At 39.1% G+C, this 26179-nt stretch overlaps 1 protein-coding gene across 4 annotated transcripts in view; it reads left to right on the forward strand.

The window, feature by feature from the left end:
* CUL5 (cullin 5) overlaps positions 1-26179 on the forward strand; it is a 109848-nt gene that overhangs the window by 78026 nt on the left and 5643 nt on the right. For all 4 annotated transcript variants that reach the window (XM_042957448.1, XM_042957445.1, XM_042957447.1 and 1 more), the window contains exons 8-17: positions 7544-7637; positions 8971-9101; positions 9351-9458; positions 12995-13059; positions 19404-19536; positions 20383-20514; positions 23225-23348; positions 23907-24082; positions 24632-24793; positions 25740-25858. In XM_042957448.1, the coding sequence (XP_042813382.1) occupies positions 7544-7637; positions 8971-9101; positions 9351-9458; positions 12995-13059; positions 19404-19536; positions 20383-20514; positions 23225-23348; positions 23907-24082; positions 24632-24793; positions 25740-25858 (1244 nt within the window). The remainder of the gene's footprint in view (positions 1-7543; positions 7638-8970; positions 9102-9350; positions 9459-12994; positions 13060-19403; positions 19537-20382; positions 20515-23224; positions 23349-23906; positions 24083-24631; positions 24794-25739; positions 25859-26179) is intronic.

Genomic DNA, 26179 nt, shown 5'->3' on the forward strand with positions numbered 1-26179 from the left:
TGCTAAGCCCTTTGGAGGTGTATAAAGAAGAGACACAAAGTTTGATATATAATTTTGAATGTACGTATCGCATATAGCACACGTGTAGTCAACTCTCTTGGTTGCAAGGAGCAAGAACCCATCTCAAACAAAAAAGGCAAATGTGTCAGTTCATGTCAAATCCAGTGTGGAAAGTACAAGGAGAAAACTAAAATGAAGGATATCTGGATTTACAGACTTGGAACTTTGTGAGAACTTTCTAGATACATATTGTTCTCCTGGTCTGCTCTGTTATCTTCTACAGCTGGCAGTCTTTGTTGTTGTTGTTGTGCTGTTGAAGCGGGGACCCTGAGAGCTGCCAGCCTGGCCTTCCAGATTGTGACTGAAAGAAGATAAGAGGCTGGCTCCTAGGTTTTAATTCATCCAGCTTGAGTTGCGGTCACCAGCTTGCATCACGTGCTTTGTGTGTGTGTCGTTGCACACGGGTGCGAGCGTGGCTCAGTGGCAGCGTGTGTGTGTCATGGAGGAGACTGCCTTCGCCAGAGAACAGCCCTTAGAGCAGCTTCCGCTGCTTGCAGTTCAGGGGACATCTGGGATGTCATCCGTCCCGGGGGTGCTGGCAGCTGAGGGCCGTGCTAGTTGTGCTTAGAGGAGCGCCGCCCAGTCCCTCTCACTCCCGTGATGCGCGCAGCTCTCACCAGCTCTCTCTCCCTCCGGTGGCCCTGGGACACATGAGCCGCAGCCCGTTTGTAAAACCAGGAGAGAGCCTTCAGAGCTGCACCGCTGGAGAGATGCACTTGACAGCAAAGAGTGAAGCGTGAGGGGCACCTGGTGCCTCAGTTAAGTGTCCGACTCTTGATCTTGGCTCAGGTCACGATCTCATTGTTTGTGGGATCGAGCCCTGAGTCGGGCTCCATGCTGACAACACGGAGCCTGGAGCCTGCTTGGAATTCTCTCTCTCCCTCTCGCGCTGCCCCGCCCTTCCTTGCATGTGCGCTCGCACTCTCTCTTTCTCTCTCAAAATAAATAAACGTTTAAGAAAAAGAAATGAAACATGGTAGAAAGGAATGAGAAAAAGTTTAAACTAGGATAAGTTTAACATTTTTCCTATGGCTATTAATATTTTGGGTGATTGTCTGACATACCTTGGCATTCCATGAGGGCACTCAGTTAGTACTTATTATGCACTTAAAGTATGTTAGGTCTTATGCCAGTTGTGGGTAATAGCAGCCATCTGCTTCCTGTCTTCAGATGGACACTAAAATAAAGTGGATGGTTTGTACAGCAGTGTAATGGAGTAGAGAGGGGACTGGTGGTGGCAAGTCTTCGAGGCAAAGATGGTGGGGGGTGGTGTTAACAGCGGTCAGGGGTGTATGTGTGGCCACCACGTGAGGATTTCGTTTCCATTGTTGTCATTTTACCAGCTGTGTGCTCTTTGGCAAGTCAGTCAACCTTTGTAATCTGTGTTTGCTTAACTGTAAAATGGGATAATACCCACTTGTGTGGTCAAAGTTTAATAAAACACTGTGCCTGGCAGGTAGTTTTTACTGCCGGGGCTCAGATTTGGAGAAAGTTGCTGATTCGAAGACAGGAACTATTTTACTGTCCATACAAAACACTGATTTAAAAAATTAGCAACCAGGCCACAAGTCATAAATGAATAACATTAAAGTAGCTGTTACCTTTCACGATTTTAGTGTATTAAGGGCGATGGCGAAAAAGTGAAGGTAAGTCTGACTCTTCGTCGCTCTGTGTAGTCACGTAAATAGTTGATAAATGAAGCAAGTACTAGTTATGATGGTAAAATAAAGAAATCTTAACCAAGCTAGAAAGGCCAAGGGAAATTAATTTTGAGAATAACCTTCCACGCATAGAATGAATGAATTCTTGAATATGTTCCCTTGTATGGTTAAAGACCTTATAATGATAAAGTAAAATCTTAAAGTGGAGAAACCTAGGATAATTTTTAGTTCATCCCCTACTTTATAGTTGGGCTGAAGCAAACTATTACTTGTGCAGATTTACGTAATGAACGAGCCATTCTTGTTGCTTTGTACTAAATTTCAGTGAAGTAGAATTAAAGGTGCAAATTGAATACCACTAAAGGAAGACTCTCCACGCCACTTGGCTGACCTGTCCCGCCCTCCATCCTCATTCAGCAGGTCCTGAGTGGCTGCTGTGTTGCGTGGCAGGTGCCATCTTTGCAGAGTTTTGCTGTAGAGGGAGGTAGAACATGGAGCACATTCATAGTGAAAGTGTCACACCTTGCAGACCTCTGGGGAGAGATCTGTATGGATTTAGAGCTTGTGTTCATCTCAGGCAAAATACGCAAGGTGATGGCACCTGGCAAAAAGTTGTGTTCCTCACTGAAGCTGGCAAAAGGAGACGGAAAGGGGGTACAAGGTGAGAGGGATGGCTTCCCGCTCTCCTTTCCTTTCAAGGCAGATTTTTTAAATAACAAGTAATATATGTAGGGTTGACTCTGTATGTAGTATTTTGGTAAAGGATGGGAAAGAAATACAAAAGAGGAAGAACATGATCTATGCCCTCAAGGAACTGATGCTCTTGTTAAGACTCTTTTACAATAAGGGGAAAACTGTCAAGCAATCTCCCTTTCTTCTTTTTGCCTATGTAAAATAGTGTTCTGAAGGATTTTTCATCACATAGGGATTTATACCATAATTAATCTCTTTTATTTAAAAAAAAAAGCCTTGTTATGAAAGTTTTTAAATATTTACAAAAGTGGAGAAAAGAGTAATGAACCCCATCCCCGTACCCAGCCCCTAGCTTCAACTGTGATCATCATTTTGTTATATTTACTTGGTCATTGCCTTTTTTGTTTTCTTTCCTTTTTTCTTTTCCCTTCCCTTTCTTTCCTTCCTTTCTTTTATCATGTTAAAGAAATTTATGATGTCCCATATATTTTACTCTGTATGATACAGAAGTTCATTATAACGTTCTTTTTCATGCCTGTATGTACTTAATGATACATACCTAGTCAGTATACCTAACCAATTCTCTAATGATGGGCATTTTCATTATTGTCATTACTATAGTTTATTTCTTATGAATAGTACTTCCTGGGACATCCTTATATGCCTTTGTCATTTTAACACTTTTATGCACACACATGTGGTGTTCTCTTGGAATGGAATTTACTAGAAATGAAATTGCTGAAGCAAAGGGTATGCACTTTTACAAATCGCTACATGATACCAAACTGATCTTTGGAAATGTGGTGATCCTTACTCCCATCAACAGTGTGCCTGTTGATCTTTGCTTATCTCGCTTTTGTCAGTCTGTGGATTTTGACAGTTTTCCTGGTATTATAGACTTGAAAAAAATGTTTATGTGTATTTAAAAATTATTAATGATGGGGGGCATGGGTGGCTCAGTCAGCCAGCATCTGACTTCGGCTCAGGTCATGATCTTACGGTCCATGAGTTTGAAGCCCTGCATCGGGCTCTGTGCTGACATCTCAGAGCCTGGAGCCTGCTTCAGATTCTGTGTTTCCCCCCCTCTCTCTCTGCCCCTCCCCCACTCATGCTTTCTCTCTCTCTCTCTCTCTCTCTCTCTCTCTCTCTCTCTCTCAGTCAAAAATAAGTAAACATTAAAAAAAATTTAAAAAAAATTTTTTTTTTAAGGTTTATTTTTTTTTTGAGAGACACAGAGACAGAATGTGAATGGGTTAGGGGCAGAGAGAGAGGGAGACACAGAATCCGCAGCAGGCTCCAGGCTCTGAGCTGTCAGCACAGATCCTGATACGGGGCTCACACCCACGAACTGTGAGATCATAACCTGAGCCGAAGTCGGGCACTCAACCGACTGAGCCACCCAGGCGCCCTGAAAAAAAATTAAAAATTACTAATGAGGCTAGACGTCTTTATTCTTATTATGGACCGTTTTTATTCTTTTGTGAGTTCAGGCTAATTTTTTATAAACTTTCACCACTTTTATTATTTTACTTCTTTATTCAGGAACTATAGTATCATTATTTCCTATATCTGATGTTCAAGCCTCTTCATAATTTTGCCCTAACCTATTTTTCTCACTTAATACTGTCCAACAAGAGTCATGCTACTCCAATAAAGAATATTTCTTCATTATTTAAAAAAAAAAAATTTTTAACATTTATTTATTATTGAGAGACAGAGAGAGGCAGAGCATGAGTACGAGAGGGGCAGAGAGAGGGGGAGACACCGAATCTGAGGCAAGCTCCAGGCTCTGAGCTGTCAGCACAGAGCTTCACATGGGGCTCGAACCCACAGACTTAGAGATCATGACCTGAGCCTAAGTTGGACGCTTAACCAACTGAACCACCCACGTGCCCCAAGAATGTTTCCTCATTCTTATATTTTTTTCTATTCATTTTTTTTCTTGGATTCATTTTCAAGCATTTTTTTACCTGTTTTCTTAATGTTTTACTTTATACTTTTTCTCTGCCTGTTTAAATCCTCCAGAATCCTATGGTCCATCTTGTGATAAAGTCCCCACACATTCTCTAGCCTTCATCAGCTTCCTCTTACTTGAAATCCCACTGTACCTATTTTTTCCCACCACTAGAGTTAGTAGCAAATTATAGGCTACTTTGTTGTGTTACTTACCAGGCACCAGCTGTGTGTGAAGCCACCAATACATATCTGTGGACAAAACATAGTCTTTGTCCTTGTGAAGTTTATAGTGTAACAATGATGCCTTTATTTCTACATCTTTGGTTTATTAATGAGTTGAACTTCTTTTAATGTACCTCTATTATATATGAATTATACACAAATTTTTAGATATACACATACATGTCCCAGATGGGTTATAAGATTATTGAAGATACAAACCATGTTCTATACTTCTCTCTTCCTTAAAGCACTTAGTTCTCAGCATGTAGCCATTATTAAGTATATACTTGCTCTGTTAATGTAACAGAAGTTCTAGATAGTGGAGTCACATACAGCCTCATATTACAAGACCTCATGAACTAACTGTACAACATTTGCAGGTTACTCAGCCTCCGTAAGCTTGTTTCCTTATGTGTTAAATATCTGTTTGATAAGGTTGTCATGTGGGTTAAATAAGGTAGTGTATGTAAAGCATTTAGCGCAATGCTTGACACAGAGTAGGTGCTCTTGGAAAGATACCCCTTGCTATATATATAGTTAAACCTCTCAAACTAGAAACTGCTTCAGCAGACTTTTATTTTCATAACTATCTTTCATCTAAGCAGTTACCAGATCCTGTTCAGTTTTCTTCAATCATCTTGTCCTCTCCTTTTAATTCTCATTATAACCCACAATAAGAAATACATTATGTATTGTGGCTTAGTATATACTGTGCTTACTTGCACATATCTGAAACCAAAGTTCTATGAAATAATACTCGCTGTTATTATGTACGATGCACTCTGCTTTTTTTGTTGTTGTTCTGTGTTATTAAAAAAAAAAAAAAGCTGGTTACAGTCATTGAAACCTTTCGCAACAAGGGGCGCCTGGGCGGCTCAGTTGGTTAAGCATCCATCTCTTGGTTTCAACTCAGGTCATGATCTCATGGTTTGTGAGTTCGAGCCCCGCATCAGATTCCTGGCCCAACGCGGAGCTTGCTTAGAATTCTCTCTCTCTCCCTCTCTCTCTGCCCCTCCTGCACAAATAAGTAAATAAACTTCAAAAAAAAAAAAGAAATTTCTTTCACAACGATTTGAAACACAGGCTGGACTTTAGGAATTTGCGGCAGTTGGACTAACTTCACTTATATTCAAGTATAAAGTTTCAGTGAAATAGAAGATGGAGAGGGGAGCCTGGGTGGCTCGGTCGTTTAAGTGTCCAACTCTTGACTTCAACTCAGGCTATGATGTCACAGTTTGTGAGATCAAGCCCTGCATCATGTTTGTCAACGCAGAGCCTGCTTGGGATTCTCTCTCTCCTCTCTCTCTGCCCCTCCTCCGCTCACATGTGCTCACTCTCTGTCTCTCAAAATAAATAAACTTTTATAAAAAGCAAAATGAAAATGGAGATGAAGTGACAGAGGCTTGGAGCTTATTTCAATGGCACTTTTTCTCTTCTCCGTTATATGTAGTTAGACTTACCTCCTCACAATCCGCCTTGCTGCAGAGGGCGGCCCTGGTCAGCTGTGCGCATCACAGAGCTGGTGTCAAGTGAGACTACTCAGGAGTTGGGGCAGAGCTTCCCCGCCTGGGCAAGGCAGAAATTTCCCCACCACCTTTGTGTGTATTGTTTTCTTAGGAAATTGGCACACATGGATTTTAAAGTTGTTAGCGTAATTCTCAAAAAGGGACCTGAAAAAAACTTTCTATTCAAATTTTTTTAAGATTTAAAAAGTAGTATAGTGAATCCCTATTGCCTAAATTCAGCATCAGTAATTATGAACACTATGTCAATTCCAAGGAGAATTTTTAACAAAGAGCTTTTAAGACACGCATAATTCCCTTCCTCAGTACGGATGCATGATCTTCATTTGAGAAGATTTGTACCAGTCATCCGTAGGGTACCTTGCTTTACACGACCTATTCATTTTAATTGAGGCCTGCACGAATAAGAAGTAATTCTGTGACACGAAGGAGCAGTGGTGGGGGTGGGGTGGCTTATGTTGAAGACCGCCTGGAACACTGGACCCTGGCCATGCTCCTTGGAATATTACAACAGCCTCCTTGACCAGTCTACTCTTGGGGGAGTAGAAGTTCATTGCATTTATCCTCTGTTTAAAACCTTTGATTCTTTGTTCCCTGCCCCGCCTATAGAATAAAATCCCAAACTGTAGATTTTCCTTCATAATCTGCCTCCAGCTACCTTTCTAGTTTTCTCTTCCACTGTTTATTCCTTACCGTATCCAGCTTCTTATTCCTAGAATACTCAATCCATTTTGGAGTTGTAGTTATTTTTCAAGATTCAGTTTAGATTTCATCTTGTACACAAGACCATTTTAACTACCCCAGAAAGGAGTACATAGTTCCTCTGCCTGTTTTTGTTTGTTGGGTGTGTGTGTGTGTGTGTGTGTGTGTGTGTGTGTGTGTTGCCAGTTAACTGAATTGTTCTTAGTTTATGTTTGCTTTCTTCCTCGCCCTTAAGTAGACAGTGACCTCTTCCATAGCAGGGGTTATACCTTAATCTTTGTCTGAACCACTTCTTTGATGCCTGCACACAGTAGGCATCTCGTGGTGGTTAGTTGAATGGATGTATTCATACTTTCAGAATTTTAAAATCTAATTTTAACACATGTTCTCTCCAGACAAGAAGAATTCATCAGTTTATTTAATTTTGTTTTCATTTTGTTTTGTATATTTTCCAGTTTTTTTCCTTCCCTCCTTGGGGGGCTTTATTCAAATTTCTAAAGAGAACATAAGTTCTATAGCCTTTTTCTTAGGTGTAAATATACTTTGGTAAACTAGTATAGAGTATCCACCTTCAGCGTTCCTGTAGTAAAGGTAAGTAAAATCTGCTTTCAGTATACTCAGTTTTTTGCTGTTGTTGTTGAACAGTATGATCTTATGGGGCTTAAAAAGCAGAGTGGAGTAGATTTGTGCTTATAATAGCCTTGACCAGTTTTTGCTATATTTCAGCTCATGGAATGCTGTGTAAATGCCCTGGTGACATCTTTTAAAGAGACTATCTTAGCCGAGTGCCAAGGCATGATCAAGCGAAATGAAACTGAAAGTAGGTAAAACATCACATAAAGTTCTCATAATCTTTTAAGAGGTATCTTTGAATCGAATCACTTTTAATAAGTTTGCTATTAGATTATTCTTTTATATAGAGGTATATTTGTTCCGGTAAACTGTGCTTAAAGAAAATGGTAAGATGTTTAACATATAGAAGGTTGCAAATTTGCATTTTAAACATTCTCCCCTTCGGTATCAATGTGCAGGGGAGGGGGTTGGATTTCAGTGTGTCCTCAAACGGTAGGACTCCTGCTTTTAAAGGCTAATTTGAATGGTAAACATAGGAATAGGAAAGAACTAGGTATTTGACTTCTGTGTGGGACTTGGTGACAAATATTTTTAGAAAGTAAAATAACACTCCATGTTAATGCTCTTCATCCCTCTCCCCTAAAATATGTTACAATTTAAGATTTCTGCAAGTACTTTTTTTTATTATTTACATGTTTTCTTAATAAAGGTATATTTGGGGAGGTTGCAAGTACATTACAACCAAAAGGAATATGGTAAAAAAAATTACCTATATTTCTACTACGTGGAGATAACAACTTTTAACACTTTGATGTATTGCTCTCTGGATTTCAGTGTGTATAAAAATCTCCAGCTGCATTTAAAGTATGTATTTCAGCTCACCTAGGTTCATACACTTGTTAATAGTTTTGTAGTAGAAAGCTCATTGGCATAAATGAAATATGTGAATCTTTGTATGCCAAGCTAAGTAGAGTTCTATCTTATCTGATCCCTGTTGGACTCCCTTCAAAAGGATTATTTAGTCGCAAACAGTTTTGTGCAGCAAGATTTTTGTGAAGTCAGTTAAACAGTATAACATGAAACAGTGCTTTCATAAACTGAAAAATTCCCTATCAATGAGTGCAGTTTCATGTTATCCCTAATACACTTTTTTCTTTTATAATCATTACTCTGATGATGTGAGTTTTTTTGCCACTTAATGTTATGGTGCTATGAATTTAATATTGTGTCTACTTTATGAAATAGGCTATTACATAAATTTTTGTGCTTCTTAGAATAAAAACTGTTCTGTGGAATTGAAGGTCAAATGATTCACCTTTTAAGAGGAGTTAGGTTTTGTGCTGTGTGGTCACTTTTAATTTGAGTTTCCTTTAAAAACAATTTTTGTCAGAATGTAGATCAAGAAGTTATGGTACTTATTATAACAACTCCTAAACTAATTGTACCTACAGAGTACTGTTAAGGTTCTCAATTTCCAGCTACTATTTCTCCATACTTTTCCTATCATAGGCATTCTAGACCAATGAGAAACTTTATTTTGATGGATGAGGTGATTTCATGAGTGTGTTCTGTCCTTTCAGAACTACATTTAATGTTTTCATTGATGGACAAGGTTCCCAATGGGATAGAGCCAATGCTGAAAGACTTGGAGGAACATATCATTAGCGCTGGCCTGGCAGATATGGTAGCAGCTGCTGAAACCATTACTACTGTAAGTTTCCTCAGTGGCGAGGATGAATGTGTGTCAAGGTTGTTTGGTAAAGGGAAGATCGGGTATTTAAAATAGCGATTGATGGCAAAACAGTAATATTGGAACATCTTTTAATATCGAGAAAAAATTTTTTTCAGAGAAGTCCCAAATTTTATCTCTGTAATGATTTATTAAAATTACATTTATATTATTTTTTTGTATTGTTTTCTTTTTAAAATCTCATTTGAGTATGAAACATTTTATTTTTAGGACTCTGAGAAATACGTTGAGCAGTTACTTACATTATTTAATAGATTTAGTAAACTCGTCAAAGAAGCTTTTCAAGATGATCCACGATTTCTTACTGCAAGAGATAAGGTATGTGTTCCTGTGTATCAATACTACTGTCATAATATTTTTATTTTTATTTTTTTTATTTTTTATTTTCTTTTAAATACAATTTATTGTCAAATTGGTTTCCATACCACACCCAGTGTTCATCCCAACAAGTGCCCTCCTCCCTGCCCGTCACCCACTTTCCCCTCTCCCCCACCTCCCCCAGCTACCCTTAGTTTGTTCTCAGTCCTTAAGATGTCATATTTTTAAATTAAAAACAATTTTTTGAAAGAGACAGACCACACGCGCAGGGGAGGGGCAGAGGGAGAGGGAGAGAGAGAACCTTAAGCAGTCTCCATGCCCAGCGTGGAGCCCAACGCGGGGCTCAATCTCACAACCGTGAGATCATGACCTGAGCTGAAATACAGAGCCAGACACTTAACCAATGAACGACCCATAATTTATTTTTAAAAAGAAACTTGCACCATTATGCTACTAAGTTACAAACTGAAAACCTAGCAACTCTTTTTTTTTTTTTTTTTTTTTTTAATCAGTGGAGGGCAACCATTTTTATTATATTTGGCTTGGTACATGTTTTTGTAAGCGTTGGGTATGCTTATGGACTAGAATTTAGTGGAAAGTTGCTCCTTCATTTTTCCAAGAATATTTTCCCGTTTTTTACTCTTACTGATTATTGAATTCCTATTCTTCCCTTCTTCACCCTTCAAGACCCACCTCAAAGTACATTCCTCCTGGAACTTCCTTGATAGCCTGCCTCCCCCGACATCCTGTCCCAAGCAGAGTTGATTCCTCCACCCTCTGCCCTTCTCACAGGACTCCTGGGTATTATGTCACTTACCCTGCTTCCCTTACCCTTTCTTCTGTCCTTGCTAGCATGGGATAATAACAAAACAGAATTATCCTTAGAGTTGTATCTTTTAAAGTGTTGTAAACCTATCACTATAGAAATTACCATCAGTGTTTTTGCTTTGAACTACCTTTCATTATTTCTCAAGTTAGATTTTTTTGCTGTTGTTCTTGTGTCTCTAAAAAGACAATCAACTTTCTCCAGTAGGGTTGAGGGTTTTTTGTTTTGTTTTCTTCCCCTCTTTCTGTTTGTAAGTGGATAGGAAGAGAGAGAGAGAGGAGGAAAGATGTTAAGGGAGGATGGAAGTAGTGAGTTGGTTTGAAATGTTAAATTGAGCGGCTGGCAAAGTCTTCATTGAGGGGACATTAGAATCAAGATTGAAGGTAACTAAGACATGAAGTCATGTGGTATATGAGGGAAGTGTGTTCAGCCAAAGGGGACAGCGGATACAAATGCTGTAGGCAGGAATATCCCTGTCCTATTCCAGGAACAGGGGAGAAAAAGGTCATTGTGGCCTGAGTGGATCAAGTGAGGGGAGAAGAGTAGGAAATGAAGTGAAAGAGATAATAGAGGCCAGATCACGTCAGGCTATGAGCCATGGTAAGGAGTTTGGTTTTTACCCTGAATTGGACAGAAAGTCCCTGAAAGGTTCTGAACAGAATGAATATGACTTACTTTTAATTTTTTAATTCTATATTTGAGAGCGAGAGAGAGAGAGAGCAGGAGAGGGGCAGAGAGATGGGGGAAGAATCTGAGGCAGGCTCCAGGCTCTGAGCTGTCGGCACAGCGCCCAGTGCGGGGCTCGAACTCACAAGCAGTGAGGTCACGACCTGAGCCGAAGTCGGATGCTCAACCAACTGGGCCACCCAGGCGGCCCATATGACTTACATTTTAAAGGATCCCTTGGTTGGGGCACCAGGTTGGCTCAGTTGGTTAAGTGTCTGACTCTTGGTCATGACCTGTGGGCTCAGGTCATTATCTCACCGTTTGCGGGTTTGAGCGCCACATTGGGCTCTGCGCCGATGGCATAGAGCCTGCTTGGGATTCTCTCTCCCTCTGTCTCTGCCCCCCCGCCTCTGTCTCTCAAAAATAAATAAATAAACATTTAAAAAAATTTTTATAAAAAAGGATCCCTTGGTTGCTGCAAAAAGAATAGACTAAGAGGAGCAAGGGAAGAAACAAGAGCAGTTAGGAACCTACTTGGGCAATTCTGTGAAGTAAGGATGGAGGCTCGGCTCGGAACGGTAGCGGGTAGAGGTAGTCATGGTTGGTTGGATACTGATGACGACAGCAAACTACCCAAGATTTGCTAATGAATCAGATGTAGAATGTACTAGAGACCAAAGATGACAGTCAGATTTTTGTTCCGATTGATTAGCAGCATGTGCTTGCTGAGATGGGGAAGGTGATGGGAGAGGCAGTTTGTGGGGGACGGTTGTAGGGAGATTAGGAGATCAGTTTTGGACAAGTTAACTTTGAAAGATTTGTTCACTGTCCATGTGGCAGCGTCACGGCGGCCATGTAAGGGAGAGAATAGACCTGGAATCGTAAATGGGGAGCTTTAGCGTCTGGATGGTATTTAAAGCACGGACGCTAGCTGTGATCACCAGTGTGATGAGTGATGATAGCAAAGAGATTCAGGGACCAGCCTGGGATAGTCAGTTTGGTTATGAGAAGGATGAAGAAGCAACTTTCCTGAGGTGAGAGGGGGATGAGTGGAATGACCAGGAGAGTGCACTGTGGGAGGAGACAAGTGGGAGGAGCACTTTGAGGAAGAGGCTGTGATCTGCTGTTTTAAAATGCTGCTGAGAGGTCAGATGGGATGGGCATCGGCCATTGTCTTCAGCAACATGGAGGTGGTCAGTGACTTAGTGAGAACAGTTAGCGGAGCTGTGGCGCGAAAGCCTGGTCCTGGAAGGTTTTCCCAGGAGGAACGGCCGTAGAGAAATTGGAGACCATGGGCTGCGCACTTCATCCATTAGTCGAGCTTAAAGAGAGAGAGGTAAATGAGGCTGTGGCTGAAGGTGAACAAAGGCAAGAGAGAATTTTCAAGATTTAAATAACGATACGTTTGTATGGCGAGGCTGCAGAAATGGTGGGTGGGGGGAAAAAGTGAAGATAGAGAAGAAATGGGAGGGAATTCTGATCACTTCAGTTTTATTAGGAAAATAGGAAGCCACATCATCAGCGGGAAGTCTCCCTGGGAGAGGAAATATTGGAGGCTGAAGAGAAAGTTGATGGTACGAGATGTGTTCTGGGAGAGTGTGTTGACAAGAGAAGGTGGTGTGGCGGTCAGGCAGCACTAAGACCCCGCTTGAGAATAACGACAATCATAGCATCAGGAGGGGCATGAAGTCATTGACCTGAAAAATTCTGTCAGGCCAGGTACACCATTAAAATATCTAGCTGTACATTAAAAAACACAAGGGTAGGGGGCGCCTGGGTGGCTCAGTCCATTAAGCATCCAACTTCGGCTCAGGTCATGATCTCACCATTCATGAGTTCGAGCCCCACATCGGGCTCTGTGCTGACAGCTCGAAGCCTGGAGCCTGCTTCGGATTCTGTGTCTCCCCCTCTCTCTGCCCCTCCCCTGCTCACACTCTGTCTCTCTCTCTCTGTCTCTCTCAAACATTTAAAATAAATAAATAGAATATCTAGCTGTATTTTCAAAACAAAAAATAATGCTTATTACATTTTAAATTCTTTACAGGCATATAAAGCAGTTGTTAATGATGCTACCATATTTAAACTTGAATTACCTTTGAAGCAGAAAGGGTAAGTCTTTAAAAATCATGTTTAAAATTCTTTCATTTTTTGGAGTGTCTTATACATTATTGAATATGCAGACTGTTAGGTTTGATTTTTGTTGTTTTGTTTTTACTTTAATGATTTTTGTTGCCGTTGAGTATTAACAATTGTCTCACATTTTTGAGGGAAAAAACTGTCTTGAATTTTAATTTCATATTAAATTATCTCTTTTTGTGACCAAAAAACGTTGATCTTATTTTTTTTTTTAAGTGGAAAAATGTTCTGCTGACTTGACAAAATTTAAGAGGGCATCTGTCCTGTTTTCTTTATACATTGTGAAATATATAAAACACATAAACACTACATTTTCAGAATCTCTTCATATGGATATATAAAGGTCTTCCTCATTCATCCCTGCCCTCCGCGTTTTTTAACAAAAATTTTCAAATTTCTGTCACCTGTTGCTTTGTCAAATATATATCTCTGTATACATCATCAGTCAGCTTTTTAAATGGATTTCAAAAGAAATTTCAGGCACAAGTAACTTTCGCTCCCTGAACACTTCAGCAGACGGTCACCAATTGAATATGGTGTCGGTATATGTGTTCAGGTAAAATTTACATGCGGACAGATACATAAATCCCAAGTGTCCGGTTCTGTGAGACCTGACAAATGCCTGCACCCCTGGTACGATGGACCGGATGTTCATCATCCTCAAGAATCCCCTCAGACCCGTTTCCCTGTCAGTCCTACCCCGTCCTCTTCCAGAGACAGCCATTCTGATGATTTCGGCCGAGATTAGTTTTGCCTCATCTGGGACTTGATATAAATGGAATCATACAATAGGCACTTCTTTTTGTAAAGCTTCTTTGAGTGCAGCGTAGTGGTGTTGAGATTCAGGTGTGTACCGGCATATCACAGTGGCTCGTTTCCCACACTCCCACCAGAGAAATCAGGGCGTGCTAGCCGATCCACGTTCTTACCAGCCAGTTAGAGTTGTCATTTTAATTTCAGTCGTTGTAGAGTTTGTAGTGACTGTCTCATTATGGTTTCAGCTCCATTTCCTTGTGACTATTGTTGTGGAGCACATTTTCGTGTATCCTTTCACCTTCTTATATTAAAATTTTTTTTAATGTTTATTTTTGAGAAGGTGAGAGAGCATGAGCACAGGGGAGGGGCAGAGAGAGAGGGAGACAGAGGATCCACGCAGGCTCCAGGCTCTGAGCTGTCAGCACAGAGCTGTCAGCCTGGTGTGGGGCTTGATCTCATGAACTGTGAGATCATGACTTGAGTTGTTCAGATGCTTAACTGACTGAACCACCCAGGCGCCCCTAGCCTTCTTATAATTTCCTTTATAAAGTATCTTTTTTGTCTGTTTGGGTTTTTTTTTTTTTTTTTTCCCACTGCATTGTTCCTTTTTCTTAGTGAGCTATAACAGTTCTTACGTATTCTTTGAAATATAGATCATTTGAGAGATATGTGCTTTTCTTTTATGGTTTTTTGCTTTTTATGTTTCATCTAGAAAACTTCATTTACCTCTTCCCCTGAGACATGAAGATAATCTCTTTTGTTTCTTCTAGAAGCTTTATCATTTTAGCTTTCATAAATGTGAAAGTTTTAGGTTCTTAGTTCTAGGATCCATCTTAAATTAATGATTATGTATAGTGTAAGTCAGCGGTTAAATCTGACTTTTTTTCTTTTCCACATGGGTAACAAGTGGTTCTTTCACCATTTATTGGAATTACTTTCCCTCCCCACTGCATTGCTTTGGGACCTTTTGTCAAAATCAAATCACTCAAAAATATGTACATTGGGGCGCTCAGGTGGCCCAGTCGGTTAAGCATCTCACTCTTGGTTTCGACTCAGGTCATGATCCTATAGTTCGTGACATGGAGTCCCACATCAGGCTCTGTGCTGACAATGCAGAGCCTGCTTGGGATTCTCTCTCTCCCTCTCTCCCTGACCCTTCCCACTCTCACTCTATTTCTCTTCTGTCTCTCTCTCAAAATAAATAAACTTTGTAACTTTTTTTTTTGAGAGAGAGAGAGAGAGAAGAGAGCGAGCATGAGCGGGGGAAGGGCAAAGAGAGAGGGAGATACAGAATCTGAAGCAGGTTCCAGGCTCTGAGCTGTCAGCACAGAGCCTGACGCGGGGCTCAAACCCGTGAACCACGAGTTCATGACCTGAGCCGAAGTCGGATGCCCAACTGACTGAGCCACCCAGGCCCCCTCAAAATAAGTAAACTTTAAAACGAAATATGTTTGTATTTCTGGGCTCTCTATTCTATTCCATTGATTTGTTTAGGTATTCTTAGGCCATTATTATATAGTCATAATTAATATAGTTCTGTAGTAAGTTTTAAAGTCAGGTAGTATAATTTATCTGTAGGTAAACAGTTGATTTTAGTATATTGATCTTATATCCTGTTACCTTGTGGAAGTTATTAGTTCTTATAGTTGTTTTGCAGATTTCTTAAGGTTTTCCTGTGTAAATAATCATGTAATCTGTAAATATACAAGTTTTATATCTTCCTTTCTGATTTTTATACCACTTACTTTTCTTGCCTTGATAAACTGGTTAGGATTATAAGTACATTTTTAGATAAATGTAGTTAAAGTGGGCATCCCTGTCATTTTGGCAAGCTGGAGCAGAAAGCCTTTAATATTTCATCACTAATTACAAAGTTAGCTGAGGGTTTTTCATAGATGCCCTTAATTAGATTGCTTTTTATTCCTAGCTTGCTAAAAGTTTTGATAATAAATCAATGGGTATTGACTTTTATTAAATAATTTTTTTCTGTGTTGAAATGCTTAAGGTTTTTTTTTTTTTTTCTTTCCTGTATTCTTCTGATGTGGTGAATACATTGGTTACTTAAAAAAAAACAAAAACAAAAACATTTATGGGGCGCCTGGGTGGCTGAGTTGGTTAAGCGGCCGACTTTGGCTCAGGTCGTGATCTCACCATTCACGAGTTCGAGCCCCGCGTCAGGCTCTGTGCTGATAGCTCGGAGCCTGGAGCCTGCTTCTGTTTCTGTGTCTCCCTCTCTCTCTGCCCCTCTTCTGCACTCTCTCTTTCAAAAATAAACATTTAAAAAAATTTGTTTTTATTTGTACACAAATGTTTGTAGCAGCATTATTCTTAATAGCCTTCCACAAAAGGACAACCCAAATGCCCATTGTCTGGTGAAGGGGTAAGCAGAATATGGTACAGCCATGCAGTGGGCTGTCCTTGAGTCATAAAATGGAATGAGAATCTGATACATGCTACAACATGAATGAAGCCCTGAGAAGTGCTAAGTGGAATAGGCCGCACACAAAAGGACAAATATTGTGTGATTCCACTTACATAAGGTATCTGGAATAGGCAGGTCCATTAATAAAGTAGAGTAGATATCTGCTGGGACTTGGTGGGGGTGGGGAGAGGGAACTGGGAAGTTACCGTTTAATGGATGTAGGGTTTCTGTGTAGGGCAGTGAACAAGTTTTGGGTACGGATAGTGGCGATATTTGCAGAACATTTTGAATGTACTTACTGCCACTGGATTGTAAACTTAGAAATGATTAAAACAGTAAATGTTTTTTACCACAATAAAAAGGTAAATATTTTTTAAAAGGAATGAACCAGCAATATGTGCTATGATATGGACGAATCTTAAAAACATTATCCTAATTTTAAAAAGTCAGTCACCAGAGAGCACACATTGTATGATTCCCTTTATATGAGGTGTTCAGAAAAAGGAGATCCATAAAGATAAAAGGTAGAATACTTGTAACCAGCGCTGGGAGGGAGGGGTGGCTGGAGAATGGCATTTGGCTAATGAGTGTGGGGTTTCTTTTGTAGGTAATGAAAATGTTTTAAAATTTTATTATGGTGGTTGCACAAGTTTATAGATATACTTAAAAACTTCGACTTGCATACTTTAAATGGATGAACTGCATGGTATGTGAATTATATCTTAGTAATAACAAGCTTAATTAGATAAGTGATAGGGAACAAATAATACACATTAATGAACAAATAGGTGGAAATTGTTACCGAGAAAAGGTAACATGTCTATAGCAATATGTAATCGGAATTAGAGCAGAAAAGGGGACATAAGCAGTATTTGAAGTTATTGGCCATAAATTTCCAGAATTGATGAAAGCTGCCAACTCTTAGATTCTCTTTGAGTCCCAAGCAAGATAAATACAAATTAAATCAGTACGTCATAGTGAAACAGCTGGAAAACTGAAAAGAAACAAAAAAGCCCTAAAACAGCCCCAGGAGAGGAAATGACACGCTGCCTTCCCAGAGTCAAGGATGAAGGACTGACCTCTGTCTTCCCAGCAGGGTGAATTGGAGGAAGGGAGATGATGGATCGCTGCAGACTTGGCAGGAGTTCATGCGGGAGCTAGGCATTGGCAGTGCGGGTAGATGAAGGTAGAGGGATGGGAAGTAAGTTAGTGGTCTTCCCACTGGCCCATGTCTACATCAAAACCTTTCTAGCGAGTGCCAGTTAGCCTTAAAGGAAATGCGTTCTTCAGTCCTCCGCTTCCGCATCTGCTCTTTTCTAAACTGGCGCCCTCTGGTGGAAGTATCGTTACAATTTGCCCTTTCCACTTCTCCCCACAATTAGTCTTCCCTGCTGTGCAAAGAGAGGTGCACCTCTCCTTATTCTTAGTATGGTGTGTTGCCTGGAAACATAAAAAGCCGCCTTGGTCGGTTAGATGATCGGCTCTTGATTTCAGCTCAGGTCATGATCTCACAGTTCGTGGGATTGAGCCCCACATCAGACTCCGTGCTCAGTTCAGAGACTGCCTGGAATTCTCGCTCTCTCTCTCAAAATAAATAAACATTTAAAAAAGCCTCCGAGTTGCGTAAGAAAGGAATATTTTGAAATATTGGTATTGATGTACAGAAAATGGATTCTTTTTTTTTTTTTAAGTTTAGTTATTTGTTTTGAGGGAGAGAAAGAGCACAAGTGGGGTAGGAGCAGAGAGAGATGGAGAGAGAATTCCAAGCAGGCTCTGTGCTGTCAGAGCCCTGTGTAGGGGCTCAAACTCACAAATCGTGAGATCATGACCTGAGCTGAGGTCAAGAGTCCGATGCTTAACCAGCTGAACCATCCAGGCACCCCCGAGAAATGAATTTCTTACAACTAAGTATCAGATCCTTTTGCAAGTCATAGGGTGTCCAGTTCTTTGCTTTCCACACAATTGATGGCTAGTTTGATGCATTATTAAAAATAACCTTTGGTGTTAGATCTGTATGTATTTTTTAAGCCAGTAACCCGGAAGGTTCTCAACAAGTTGAGTGACATCAGAAAAACTTCCTGTCTCATGTACTTACTTATGAGAATAAGATCGTTCAGGACAGATATATATTTATAAAGATAAAAAATTAGAAATAAAAGTAATTTCTGGGTTCATAAGTTGGAGGGAAAAGTTTCATCTCCCTCAGTAAGAGTTGACACAAACAGTAACGTACTGCCTATGTTTTATACGTACAGGCATTACAAGTTTGTTATTTTGGAAAGTTGTGTACTTAAAATAATTTGGTTAATTCAATTCTGGGAAAATAACATGTAAGTTTTATATACACGAATTTTGAAATGTTGAATTTAAATTTATTTCCTACATAGCTTAGAGAAGTAAGATAAAGAACTTTAAAGCATAAAAATATAGTACACTGGCTTTTAAGTTTTGTTGGCAAACTAAAATAGAGTTAAAAGTTCTTCATTGTTTAAGAGAAGTTTGTTTACAGTTTTTGAAAATGGATGATGGTAGATATCACATAACGAATTTAAGTTACATTGGATACATTTCAGAGAATGAAGTAACTTTTTTCTTGACATATTAATAATGAAAAGTTTTTAATGTTAACTTAAAAATATGCAAGGACTTACATACTTTTTCAGAAGTATTTAGCAAGTAAGTACCTGAAGAAAAGTTTTTAAAGATTATTGACAAGGCTACCGGTAGACAGGCCGTCACCCAGGATACAGACTACTTCGAGGTTTCCCTCTCAGGGCCCTGCAGGCCCTGGGAACCTGAGATGAGGGCCTCCTTAAGTTATGCCCCCTCATTGTCTTGCTCATGAAAAATTGGCTCTAGAAAAAATATTTGCAGGGAGCACCTGGGTGTCCCAGTCGGTTGGACTTCGGACTCTTGATCTAGGATCAGGACATGATCTCATGGTTCATGGGTTTGAGCCCCGTGTCAGTCTCTGCACTGACAGTGTGGAGCCTGCTTGGGATTCTCTTTCTCCTTCTTTGTCTCTCTGCCCCTCCCCTGCTCTTGTTCGTTCTCTCTCTCTCTCAAAAATAAACGGTGAAAAAAAAATATTTGTAGATACCAGTCACTTTTCATCAACTGCTTTTATTTTGTTTTTTAGGGTGGGATTAAAAACTCAGCCTGAATCAAAATGCCCTGAGCTGCTTGCCAATTACTGTGACATGTTGTTAAGAAAAACACCATTAAGCAAAAAACTAACCTCTGAAGAGATTGAAGCAAAGCTTAAAGAAGTGGTACATATCTTTTTTTTATTACAGAAATTTAAATTATCTTACTTTGAATTTGTGTTTTGCTTGTAAGACTTTCTGTGATAGCATCACGTTTTTTAAAATGTTTATCTATGAGCAGCTAATACGAAATTTTACAATGTAAGACCTCTATAGGGCAGTTGTTTTTCTTCCTGGAAGTTTTTACTTTGTAGCTTCTAGAAAGGAAAATAGATTTAATTCTTCCCCCTTCTTGATTGTTTTCAAGGAATTCAGTGCCAGCTTCTATTAAAGGACAAAGAAGGGGGAATTGGGGCTGATGGTGTTTGGAATGGCAGTGGAGAGACTAGGAGTTTTTCACCTCTTTCTTTTTGTGAGAGCCCAGGATAGGTGTTTCAACACCAGTGAGTGAAGGGAAGAGTTAGTTGCTTTCATTTTTGTATCCTGGCTGTTAGTGTAATATGCTGTAAGTCCAGGAATACAGAGAGGAAGAAAAACAAGAAGTAAAGGTAGAGAATATAGACAATAGAAGATGAGTGTCAGAAAAAAAGTGACAAGATTTTACAGAAGAGAAAATTGGGGGAGAACCCTTAATTTTCATGTAAAGTTTTATTACGTTGCATATGAAATCTGGAAATTTGATGTTTATAGAAACTAAAAGGTTATTTGATTACAGTCTCAAATTTGCTAATTGTTTAGTAAAATAGTGTGTCAGGACTGGTTATTTTTCAGACACGGGCAGTTCAGTAGACCTCTCTCTGTATATACTCATGTAAATTTCTGGACTTTGACATTGGGGGATATGGAAAGGGCTCAGTGAGAGAGGTGGCGAAGAGTGCACATGAATTGAAAGTAACTCTGTTTTCTGTACAGCTGTTGGTACTTAAATACGTACAAAATAAAGACGTTTTTATGAGATATCACAAAGCTCATTTGACGCGACGTCTTATATTAGACATCTCTGCTGATAGTGAAATTGAAGAGAATATGGTAGAGTGGCTAAGAGTAAGTAAATTTTTTAATATTTGTTTTCCTTACTATAGCACATGGTTCTTATGTGTGCTCAAGTGATGTTGTTAGTGTTGAAGAAGTAGGGGACGTTTTATAAGAACATGGCATCAATTATGTAAAATAGGTATCTAATAAAGTATATTTTCTTAATAAAGACTTTTAGTGAAACACCTTTGCTCTTGTTGTGCTTTTGATATTTTGCTCTTTTCTATTTCCACTTCCATTTGAACTGACCTTATTAAATGGGTTATAGGACAGATCATTACATTGTTAAGGTATTTTTAGTAGTAAATGCGTAACTGTAAGTAAGGGCTTTTGTATAGGCAAAATAACCAATACGTAAAAGACGACGGTTTATTTAGGATAATCACTGCTAATTTAATCATAACTAAATTCTCATATCAAAATATTTTAAGTCTGTTCCTGTCAGTTCACTGTAATGAATATCTTTTACTTATATATATGGTGTTAATGGCTTATAATATGATTTTATTAATACATAGCAAGATTGTATATAGTGTGTGTAGTTATATATATATTTTATATATATGTCTTTCATTTATATATGTATTTCAAAATACACATTTACACATTGCCCTGCTTTGCATGATACTTACAGGATAGTAAAAATTACCCTGCAAACCGACAGTGTGCAAAATGATCTTAATATTAACAGTCAGTGGGGAAAATTATTTTGTGACTGAGAAATTTCTGTCAAAACATTAGAAACTCTTTGTTATAAATATATAGGAAGAAGGGGCACCTGGATGGGTCAGTCACTTAAGCATCTGACTTCAGCTCAGGGCATGATCTCTCGGTTCGTGAGTTCAACCCTTGCATCAGGCCCTATGCCTGAGTCTGCTTTAGATTCTGTGTCTCCACCGCTCTCTGCCCCTCCCCCATTCACACTCTGTCTCTCTTTCAGAAAAATACATTTAAAAAATTAAAAATAAATATATAGGAACAAATTTGTAAATGAATATGTATTTAGTATACTGTAATTTATAACAAACTTTCATAAACATAAAGTACTACTATTTCTTTGTAGAAACTTAATACTGCTTAGGAAATTATTTGCAATTCATATGTCCAGTTTCATATCTAGAATATATAAAGAATTCTTACAATTCACCAGTGAAAAGTTAAAAATGGGCAAAGGATTAAAATAGACATTTCTTCACAGAAGATATTCAGATGGCCAATAAGTGTATTAAAGATGTTCGACATCATTAGTCATTAGGGAAATGCAAATCAAAGCCACAATGAGATACTTTCCTCCTCCTTTCCTCCCTAGGGAAGCTAAAATTAAAAAGACAGTAACAAGTGTTGGCGAGGAAGAGGAGAAATTGGAATCTCATGCTTTGCTGATGAGAATATAAATTGGTGCAGTCACTTTGGAAAACTCTGGCAGTTGCTCAAAAAGTTAAACAGAGTTGACCCAGCAGTTCTGTTCCTAAGTAACTCCGCTCAAGCGTATGACCACACAAAGCCTTGTCTATGAATGTTCGTAGCGGCATTATTAATAAGAGCCACAAAGTGGAAACGGCTCAAAGTGCTGTTCAGCTGATGAAAGGATAAGCGAAATGTGGATTAATCATACAATGGAATATTTCTTAGTAGTTAGGAGAAAGGTAGTACTGCCACATGCTACAACGTGAATGATTGTTGACATTGTCATGCTCAGTGAACGAATTCCATTACAAAGACCACCTAGTGTACGATTCCCCTAATTGCCAATGTCCACCATAGCCAAATCCATAGAGACTCTGTAAATACACTAAATACACTAAATCTATAGAGACTCTGTAAATACATTAGAACCTACTTAATTGTACACTGGAAAAGAGTGAGTTTTGTGACAGATGCATTATATCTCAGGAGAGCCGTCGTGTAAATGAAGGATCGTTTGACTAGCACGTGCCTTCTTGTCATGTGGCTTAGAACACAGAATGAGCATCATCCATGCGCCTGGGAGAGTTGTCATTGTCTCTGTAGGTTTGGGTCAGCTTCCAGCCTGTTGTTTTTGGGCGCTCAAGGTCGTGAAAGTTTTTGCTGGTGCCACTTCTGCAGCATCTTATCATTATTATTGTTATTATTGTCCCTGCTCCTTTTGTTTGTGCTGATAATTTGCCTTCACTAAGTTCCCCTGCCTTGTGTATTTAGTCTTCATCATTGGCAAGTATCAACATTACAACTTCAGATCGCTTTTCTAGAATTTCATTTAGGTTCTGTTTATTTTCATTTCCAGCTTTATTTTTATTTCTTTGGTGTGCTTTTATCATCTTCATTGGCCATTGAGCTCACTTGATTATCCATTTTTATAAAATGTCAAGTGGATCTGTCACTGTGCTTTGCTTTCTGTGGGTGAACTGAATAAACAGATGACTAACAGATTTCGAAAGGCGGATGGTGGTTGGTCACTGATGAGAAGTAAATCTGTGCATTACTCATATTTAATGTACGGTGATAACCGAAAGTTGAGCTGTGTTGTTGGGGGACTGGTGTGATTTAACTCTACTGTGGTGACTGATTCATGCACATTGAACTCATGCAGAGAAAGCCTGGGTTACCTGTATTCTCTTGTTTAGTTTTTAAGAATCAAATTTAAGAGATATTAGACTATGAATATTCTAATAAATTTAATTTTATATTAAAGCTTCTATATATTATTGTTCATTACCTCTTTTGTCTTTGCTTTTCGTAGGAAGTTGGTATGCCCGCAGATTATGTAAATAAGCTTGCTAGAATGTTTCAGGACATAAAAGTGTCTGAAGATTTGAACCAAGCTTTTAAGGAAATGCACAAAAATAACAAATTGGCTTTACCAGGTATTATTTTAAAATTACATATATTATGTATATAGGCTTTCTTAAAGAGAATATCTTTGTTTTCCAGTAAATTAGAATTGAACCTTAGTAGTAATAGGTACAAAGATGTTACAAAGTCCACATTCCTTGAAGACATCTGGCAAAACAGAATTTAACAGAATTTAGATTCGTAATCTTTATTTTTATGTATGTATCTATATGTATGTATGTATTATTTTTAATAGCCACTACTCACTTGCCTGAGTTTTACAGGTTTCAGATCCAGTCACATGAAGAGAATAACTTCTTTTTTTTTTAAGTTTTATTTTTATTTAAATAATCTCCGCACTCAACATGGGGCTCATACTCACGACCCTGAGGTCGAGTCCCATGCTCCCCTGACTGACTGAGTCAGGCAGGTGCTCCTCTAATCCTTTTTTTTTTTTTTAAGACACCTTTAAATCTTTAGGGTTTTATTTTTCACCAAAGCTTATCCAGTATGTACATATTTAATTTCTTTTGAATTTTATCCATTTTCAAGATTATTTACTTCATATTTCCTGATATTCCTACTTATAGCTGATTCGGTTAATATAAAAATTCTGAATGCTGGAGCATGGTCAAGAAGCTCTGAGAAAGTCTTTGTCTCCCTTCCTACTGAACTGGAGGATTTGATACCTGAAGTAGAAGAATTCTACAAAAAAAATCATAGTGGTAGAAAATTACATTGGCATCATCTCATGTCAAATGGAATTGTAAGTAGATGGTGTGTTAGTTCAGATATTGGTTTGACTGAAAGTACCAGGACTCCAAGTAAGAGTTGATTAAACAAGATAGATCTTTGTTTCTCTCCCGTGTAAAAATTTGAACACGTGCAGTGGATCTAGTCCAGGAAGTCGTTAGGGACTTAGCTTCTGGTTGTATCACCATGGATTCTGCAGAATCCAGTGTGATGCCCACTGTGGCTGTCTTCCAGCCCAACAGGAAGGGAAAGATGAAAGTATTCCTTACTTTAGAAGCAACTTCTAGAAGTTTCCCCCATCATTTCCACTCACCTCTCATTGGGCAGAACTAGTCACAAGACGACATTTCGCTCCTTGAAAGCTGGAAGATGAGCCTTTAATTCTGGGCGGTCATTAAGGTCTGTTAAAATTGTTACTACTGTGTAGGAAAGGAAAAATGTATATTGGAAGACAACTGCCAGTCTTTTCCGTGGATAATCTCATGTAAGGAGAGTATTCTAGCAGGGAGGTGGTAATCATCCTGAAGAAATTCTTACCTTTATATTACTTTCTCTCTTGCAGATAACATTTAAGAATGAAGTAGGGCAATATGATTTGGAGGTAACAACATTTCAGCTGGCTGTGTTGTTTGCATGGAACCAAAGACCCAGAGAGAAAATCAGCTTTGAAAATCTAAAACTTGCAACTGAACTGCCTGACGCTGAGCTTAGAAGGACTTTATGGGTTTGTTTCATGTTTTTTTGTTTTTAAAGTGTATCCAGTTACATAGCAGGAAACATTTGATGGCTTGCTTATCATAAATTTATGAATTCATAACACTCTGCAAATGACCTTTAACCAAGAAAAAAAAAACGCTAATGAGGTGTTAATACATTAATGAGGTATTCATGGTAAAAAAAGAAATTGAAAATAAGCAAGTTACCAAGATAATGAAAGAGGGGGAAAAAATGGAGAGTTGAGGTGCATGGGTGGTTCAGTCTGTTGAGCACCTGACTCTTGATCTCGGCTCAGGTCATGATTTCACGGTTCATGAGTTTGAGCCCCACGTCGGGCTGCACTGGCACCATGGAGCCCGCTTGGGATTCCTTCTCTGTCCCTCCCTTACTCATGCTTGCTCGCTCTCTCTCAAAAATAAATAAATAAACTTAAAAAGCGGGGGGGCGGGGTGGAGAGAAAGATTGAGTTGGTATTTCAATCTTACCTGTGAGGAATGTGACCAGAAATTTCATACTAAGAATGTGTTCAAAGATTTTATGACCAAAAATGCAAGAATTAGAAAACTTTGGTCTTTTCAGGGGCTTGTAAAATGTACTCATTAGTCTCCTGCTCATAGCTGCATGTTACCCCTACTCCATAGACCTCTTAGAAGTTCCAGAATAAATAATTGTCTAGAGAGAAATAGCTGGTGTGTCAGTGGCAAGTTGGTTTTGTTGAGCTCGTGTATGACCGATCCCTGCAGTCTCTGTCTTCCTGTGAAGGGATCATTTAGTGCTTCCCTCCTCGTGAGCTGCCCCCCGCCTTGTCCTTTCCTCGCCATACGTTCACAGTGTTGGACTGGTCGAGGCACCAGGCAGAAGTTGGTTGTGATTTTGTTAGCCATGTTGGAGAACTGATCTTGGTCTTTCATACCATTTATAGATGGTAATTGTGTTCTCTTTCTTCTTCATAGTCTTTAGTAGCTTTCCCAAAGCTCAAGCGGCAGGTTTTATTGTATGAACCTCAAGTCAACTCACCCAAAGACTTCACAGAAGGCACCCTCTTCTCGGTGAACCAGGAGTTCAGTTTAATGTAAGGCTGATGTTGGTTGATGTAAAATAAAAATGCCTTGTTTGACTTTGGTGTTTTATTGTTAGCAAAATGGTTGTTTTCCTTACGTTACTTTTAAGACCTATGTGTACCCTGACACCGCTCCAGGTTTCTGCCATTTAGTTGTTCATTAAACATACTGAGGACTGGAGATGTTCACTCGTTTACGTGTTTTTCATGGGTACATTTTGGTATCTGATGATACTGCTTTTCATCTTTAAGCATCCTTTTGCACTCTAAAGAAGCTCTATTCACAGAAATCACTTTTTCTCCTTAAGATCCATTTAGATAATAATGCTGAAT

This window comes from Panthera tigris, chromosome D1 (assembly GCF_018350195.1).
Source record: "Panthera tigris isolate Pti1 chromosome D1, P.tigris_Pti1_mat1.1, whole genome shotgun sequence".
In the NCBI taxonomy this organism is placed as follows: Eukaryota; Metazoa; Chordata; class Mammalia; order Carnivora; family Felidae; genus Panthera; species Panthera tigris.